Source organism: Colobus angolensis, unplaced genomic scaffold (genome assembly GCF_000951035.1).
Source record: "Colobus angolensis palliatus isolate OR3802 unplaced genomic scaffold, Cang.pa_1.0 Scaffold20, whole genome shotgun sequence".
NCBI lineage: Eukaryota > Metazoa > Chordata > Mammalia > Primates > Cercopithecidae > Colobus > Colobus angolensis.
This window is the reverse complement of record NW_012115155.1, coordinates 10,271,023-10,278,187: the sequence shown is the minus strand read 5'-3', so window position 1 is coordinate 10,278,187 and position 7,165 is coordinate 10,271,023. Positions and strand designations below refer to the sequence as shown.

General features: G+C 46.8%; 1 protein-coding gene across 1 annotated transcript in view; it reads left to right on the top strand.

The window, feature by feature from the left end:
* Positions 1-7,165, top strand: part of AMMECR1L (AMMECR1-like) — a 24,035-nt gene that overhangs the window by 8,077 nt on the left and 8,793 nt on the right. Inside the window, exons 3-6 of the mRNA XM_011941722.1 lie at positions 3,037-3,481; positions 6,232-6,342; positions 6,663-6,833; positions 6,996-7,082. Coding sequence (XP_011797112.1) covers positions 3,075-3,481; positions 6,232-6,342; positions 6,663-6,833; positions 6,996-7,082 — 776 coding nt within the window. The 5' untranslated portion in view covers positions 3,037-3,074. The remainder of the gene's footprint in view (positions 1-3,036; positions 3,482-6,231; positions 6,343-6,662; positions 6,834-6,995; positions 7,083-7,165) is intronic.

The window sequence follows — 7,165 nt, the reverse complement described above, 5'->3', positions numbered from 1 at the left end:
GCAAGCCTTGGAGTAAAAGTTTTTGTTTGCTTGTTTTTTTTTTTTGAGACGGAGTTTCATTCCTGTTGCCCAGGCTGGAGTACAGTGGCACGATCCCGGCTCACTGCAACCTCTGCCTCCCGAGTTCAAGGGATTCTCCTGCCTCAGCCTCCCAAGTAGCTGGGATCCCAGGTGCGCGCCACCGCCATGCCCAGTGAATTTTTGTGTTTTTAGTACAGATGAGGTCTTGTTAGGTTACCCAGACTAATCTCGACCTCCAGAGTTCAAGCGATTCTCCTGCCTCAGCCTCCCGAGTAGCTGGGATTATAGGCATGCACCACCATGCCCAGCTAATTCTGTGTTTTTAGTACAGATGAGGTTTCTCCATGTTGGTCAGGCTGGTCTCGAGCTCCCGACCTCAGGTGATCTGCCCACCTTGGCCTCCCAAAGTACTGGGATTATAGGCGTGAGCCTCTTTACATATATTAAACTTACTTAATTCACCTAACAACCCTAGGAAGCAAATACTATTATTATTCCTGTTTTGAGGAAACTGAGGCAGAAAGAGGTTAATCATGGAGGAACCAGGATTTGAGCCCAGGCCACCTGGCTTTGGAGGCAGCATTTTAAAAAACCAAGACACTGCTTCCTCTCTCAACAGTCCAAATAAGACGGTGACATCCATGCTCAGAAACAGTGAAGTCATTGGAGGTTTTATTATATCGAGTAAATAAGACTTTCTCAAAAAGAAGCCAGGTGTGGCTCACACCTGACAGCTCCTGGGGAGGCTGCAGTGAGAGGATCCCCACCGCACACTGCACCGCCCCCACCAACCCTATTTTTTTTTTTTTTTTTTGAGACAGGGCTTTGCTCTGTTGCCCAGGCTGGAGTACAACTCCTAGGCTCAAGTGATCCTCCCACCTCAGTCTCCAAAGTAGCTAGGACTATAGGAGCGTGCCACCATGCCTGGCTAATTTTTGTATTTTTGGTAGAGACAGGGCTTTGCTCTGTTGCCCAGGCTGGAGTGCAATGCCATGGTCTTAGCTCACTGCAGCCTCAACCTCCTGGGCTCGGACAGTCCTCACACCTTAGCCTCCCGAGTGGCTGGGACCACAGACATGTGCCTCCATGCTCAGCTAATTTTTTTTATTTTTTGTGGAGACTGGGTCTCCCTGTGTTGCCTATACTGGTCTCAAACTCGTGGGCTCAAGGGATCCTCCTGCCTCGGCCTCCCAACATGCTGGGATTACAGACATAAGCCACCGTGTCCAGCCAGTGGGTGGGGTTGGGGTGGGGGTGGGGGATCCCTCCCTTGTGGCCAGGAATTTGAGACCAACCTGGGCAACACAGTGAGATCCCCATATCTCAAAAAAAAAAAAAAATAGCTGGGCATAGTGGTGCGTACCTGCAGTCCCAGCACTTTGGGAGGCTGTGGCGGGAGGATCACTTGAGTCCAGGAGTTGGAGGTTGCAGTGAGCTATGATTGTGCCACTGCACTCCAGCCTGGGTGACAGAGTGAGACTTGTCTCTCAAAAGAAAGAGAGAGAGAGAAAGCCCCTATTTCAAGCAAGACATTTAAGTGTACAATTCTTGGGCCACAGAGAGCTTTGATCTCAGTCAGAAATGCCCTAGATGTATACTGTGTTATGAATCAGCACATATGAAGAACATAAATAATCTTTATAAAATGTTTATATCATTCAATGTAAAGTGACAAGTTGTTTGGAAATAATGGCATTGCAAATGGTGTGTAAATATTTGATTTGAAATTTAAAAGGTTAAAGAGTTTACAACTGAAATACTGTTTGTAGATCAACGCCTAAAAAGATAATTATACACTACATGTCCAAATCACAGGGGAAAATTTAGGTAGGACAATGCAAATCTCTCTTCTCTCTCTCTCTCCCTACCCCCACTTCCCCTTCTTTCTCTCTCTTTCTGGCTAAAACAATAACATACAATGACTTGAGAGAAAGCTTAGTTTTCTGTACTTAGAAACTTCACTGTTGTCAACATTGAAATAACTAGGCTCTATTTTCCTGGTTCTGTTGAGGAGTGACACTTTTCGGACAACAGAGAGGACCGTAGTCGTGTTATGGCTATACATTTTTACCGCGGGCTTTTAAAGAAAAAAAAAAATCAAAAAAAAAATCCCTTCTTTCCGTTCACATCATCAGCTAGGAGGAGGCTGTGGCTCCCCAGCCCATGTGACACCACATTTTGTTAAGCTGGGTGGCTTTGTATCTGTCTGCCTGGCTATGACAGGGCAGAAACTGCCACCTCACAAAAGGTCTGTGAAGCTTGGGTCATTCATGTGAATAAAGGTTTCTGCTAGGTTGCAGGTTTTTTGAATGGGGTCTTGAAAGGATAGGGAGATGTATAGAAATTGGAGTCAGTTCAGAGGGGAACCGAAGAGAATGAGGGGGCTGGAGGAGGAGAGCTGCAGAGACAGAAAGGTGGGAGCCTTGTGTTAGAAGATGTGCCCTCTTCAGAGTGACAGCCAACTGCTTTTCATCCTCGCTGTGGTTTGGGGCTGAAAGTACGAAGATAGATTGTAGTTAGTGATGAGGAAAATGCACAAGGATGTGGTTAACAAGGAAAATCATGGAAGTTCCTCTGGAGTTCTTTAAAAATAGGATGGTTCAATTTGGAGTCTCTAAAAAAGGTAGAGACATCATGATGATGAGTCTGACAGGTCGTGCGCAGTCCTCCAGGCGGTCTGGAAATGTCCTCAGGCAGCTTCACGCTGGCTGCTGCCCCACCCCGTCTTCCGCCCTGGGGACTCTTGGGGAACAGGGAGCTGCCTGGTGCCTGCCTCCATCCGCGGTAGTCATATGGAAATTTTGTGGAAAATAAAAATTAGTTCTCTTTTAGGAAAAGGTTAGGGGTTTCTTCTCCTGGTCTGTGACCCTTTTTGATCACGTGACCTGGAGGTTGCAGTGGGAGAAGGAATTTGACAGCTCTTAGCTGGTCCATGCAGACTCTCTCTCTTTGATGTTTTTTCTCTCCTTTTAACTAACCATTCCAATTCATGCTGAACTTCCTCATTTTGGTTAGGGTTCTGCAGCATTCCAGACCTCGAGCACTGAATCAGGATGGGAAAAAGACGTTGTGTTCCCCCACTCGAGCCCAAGTTGGCAGCAGGCTGTTGTGGGGTCAAGAAGCCCAAATTATCTGGAAGTGGAACGCACAGTCACGGGAATCAGTCCACAACTGTCCCCGGCTCTAGTTCAGGACCTCTTCAAAACCACCAGCATGTGGACAGCAGCAGTGGACGGGAGAATGTGTCAGACTTAACTCTGGGACCTGGAAACTCTCCCATCACACGAATGAATCCCGCATCGGGAGCGCTGAGCCCTCTTCCCCGGCCTAATGGAACTGCCAACACCACTAAGAATCTGGTGGTGACCGCGGAGATGTGCTGCTACTGCTTCGACGTACTCTACTGTCACCTCTATGGCTTCCCACAGCCACGACTTCCTAGATTCACCAATGACCCCTAGTGAGTAAATCAGGTGCTGGGGCCACTGAGGAAGGCATGGCAACATCTTTCTGGGGTGATTCTCTCGAGAGGTCTGCTGCTTAGAAATCTTTATTATCATTTGAGGAAAGGGTAATGGGAAGAGAATGATAAGAAATGTCCAGGCAATATTTAAAACATTCAGTGGATTCAGTAATGGAAGGGAGCAGTTCCCATTTGGCGGAGGCTGTAGGCTTGTTAAAGTAATGTTCTGGAAATCAAGTGAGTTCATTCTTGGCTCTTCTGTTAGTTCACATGGCAGTGGGTAGGTCATTTAGCCTCGCAAGTGGGGAAGTCACGCCATACCATTGGGGACCCCGTAGTGTTGAAGTCCAGGTGAGTTGGAAGTCTGAGGGCCAGGCTGGAGACTAGGAGCTCTCATTCATTGGGATCTGTGAGTTGGTTGACAGGGGTCCCCTCACTTTGTTCATGAGAAATCCCTTGGTAAAGCTGTAGGGCCACTGACATCCCATCAAGAAAATCAGAATCTGCTTCAGTATTTTTAGTTCAAAATTCTTTGTTGCTTGTCCCAAGACCTCTACTGGTCTCAGTGACTTAAATAAGCAATATGTATAAAGTAAACTGAAAAAATCCGTGCTAGCATATTCTTCTTCCTCAGAATTGGAAGCTGCTCTGAGCTGGCTTTGAAGAGCATTGCTGTTTTTTTATTTTTGTTTTGGGGCCATGCGTTTGGAGTATTCGCTGATATGAGACTATTCATTCCTCAGTTGTTGGTTGCATACAGAGACTGCAAAACCTTGGCTGGGGCATGGAGAGGGTGTGAAGAAAAGGAGCCTTTTCCCTTGGGAGACCTGTCAGGTTGGCAGATCACACACGCACAGAGCTAAGGGGAAGTTGTTCTCTGTGAGTGCGTCAGAGGAGAGGAAATGTGGAGGGAAGTGTGCTCGGTTTTTTGGGAACTGTCGCCCTGGGGTAACGTGGTTAGAAAACACCTGACTGAGCAGGTGGAGATCCCAAGCCTGAGTGAGATCCAGGGTGCCCCATGTAAGAGAGAGACGCAGTTTGGAAGAACAGGTGGTGATGTGGGTGTTTAGGGAAGGTTTAGGCTGTCGTATTCAGGGCTTTGCATTTCCATCCTGCAGGCAATGGAGGCCTTGTCTTGAAGGATTTTTCAGGAGGCTTTGGGGCTGCAGCATTGGCTGGTGCTGTGCAGGTGCTTTATTGGAAGGAAAAGATGGCTAGATGGGAGAGCTGCTGTGAGGCCCTTTGTGACAGTGATCAAAGCAGATAACTTTGAAAAGTTAAGTTGCCTCTAGAAATTATTAACTCAAGAATCTAAGAGGTAAGGGCGTTAGTGTGGAGAGATTTCAGGAAGAGGGAACAGGCCTTGAAACCTCTTGCTAAAAAATCTGTCACTATCAATCTGATATAGCCTAATGAAGTGTGACTTTGGCCTAGAAACAGAAAATGGCAACTGCTAATAAAAAGGTTTCTTGGCTGGGCGTGGTGGCTCATGCCTGTAATCTGTAATCTCAGCACTTTGGGAGGCTGAGGTGGGAGGATCGTTCGAGCCCAGGAGTTCAAGCTTAGCATGGGCAACATAGTGAGACCCCCCCATCTCTATTTTTTTTTATCTATTTTTTTTTCCTTTTTGAGACAGAGTCTCACTCTTGTCGAGGCTGGAGTGCAGTAGCACAATCTTGGCTCACTGCAACCTCTGCCTTTCAGAATCAAGCGATTCTCCCACCTCAGCCTCCTAAGTAGCTGAGATTACAGGCGCCTGCCATCACGCCCGGCCAATTTTTGTATTTTTAGTAGAGGTGGGATTTTACCATGTTGACCAGGCTGGTCTAGAATGCCTGACCTCAAGTGATCCGCCCACTTTGGCCTCCCAAAGTGCTGGGATTACAGGCATGAGCCACTGCACCCAGCCTTTTTAAATCTTTTTTTAAAAATTAAGAAAGGGGGAGGCCGAGACGGGCGGATCACGAGGTCAGGAGATCGAGACCATCCTGGCTAACACGGTGAAACCCCGTCTCTACTAAAAAAATACAAAAACTAGCTGGGCGAGGTGGCGGGCGCCTGTAGTCCCAGCTACTCGGGAGGCTGAGGCAGGAGAATGGCGTAAACCCGGGAGGCGGAGCTTGCAGTGAGCTGAGATCCGGCCACTGCACTCCAGCCTGGGCGACAGAGCGAGACTCCATCTCAAAAAAAAAAAAAAAAATTAAAAAAGGTTTTTTGAGGAAACTTTTTTTTTTTTCTGAAAATTTATTTTCAGGGATATTTGTAGTTTCGGAGATATTTGTAGTTGTCAGGGGAGGACATAATCATGGAAGCAACATGAGATTGCAGATGAGCAGGGGGCTGTGCAGGTGAGGTGTGTCATCATGAAAGACAGAGCTGGGGAGCATGGCGACCTGCATACATAGACTTAGGGAAGAGGAAACTGGAGAATTGGAAGAAAAAGTTGAGTCTTGGGTAGAGAAAGAGGAAAGTAGCATGTCCATTTGGCAGCAAAGTGAATTAAAGTTGTCAGCATGGAACATGGGAACCATTACACGGAGCCTTTCTTCATGCTGCCTTGTAGGTTTCCTGTTTCCAGCCAGGGGCTGTGCCATTTTCAGAAAGGCAGAGAGTCCTTCAGGTAGCTGGCAAGTCCGAAAAGGGATTTTTGGCAATAACAGAAATGAATAGGGACAAAGCCAAAAGGTTTTGTTCTTATCCATGATTAATTTGGGGCTGGAGAATGTTTTGTGTTTTGCTTTTTTTAGTCCGCTCTTTGTGACGTGGAAGACAGGGCGGGACAAGCGGCTTCGTGGCTGCATTGGGACCTTCTCAGCCATGAATCTTCATTCAGGACTCAGGGAATACACGTTAACCAGGTAATGACACCAGACATTAAGAACTGTAGATAAATTGGCTAGAATCAGAAATAGCTGCCTGACTTTCTTTCTTCTAAGTGATGTATGTTGAGTTTTCTCTTTTTGGTAATCAGGACATGTAAGGGGCTTAATCTGGTGAGTCACTTATCAGTTCAAGTACAGACAGTTAATAGCATCGAGTTGTTTTTAACATGTTAGTGTTGATGAACAATAGATACTCTCTGAATAGCTCAAGATTCATAAATATGTGGGCTCTGTGGCACCTGATGTTGGCTCCTGACTCCAGAGCAGCCTTACCTGTGTTTTCTGTCCCCCTCCAGTGCACTTAAGGACAGCCGATTTCCCCCCCTGACCCGAGAGGAGCTGCCTAAACTTTTCTGCTCTGTCTCCCTCCTTACTAACTTTGAGGATGCCAGTGATTACCTGGACTGGGAGGTGAGAACAGCCGCATTTGGAACTCTGCATCTCTCGTTGCATTTGGGTTCGGGTTAGTACATGGCAATGTATCTCCTTCATTGAGAGAGAGGGCATAAGAATGTGAAGGCTCAGTTTGGAACCAATTGTGGGCAACATAGGTGACAGAAGAGGTGCTCCTATACCAAGAGTAGGCAGAAATGTCAGTGTAAAGGCTTGCTTCTCCTGATTCTCCCCAGTCTGCTTGGTTTACATCCTTCTCCATGTCTAATAAGAAATAAAGGAGTAAAAGAAAATATTCCAGATCCCTCTTGGCAAGCCTTGGAGTAAAAGTTTTTGTTTGCTTGTTTTTTTTTTTTGAGACGGAGTTTCATTCCTGTTGCCCAGGCTGGAGTACAGTGGCACGATC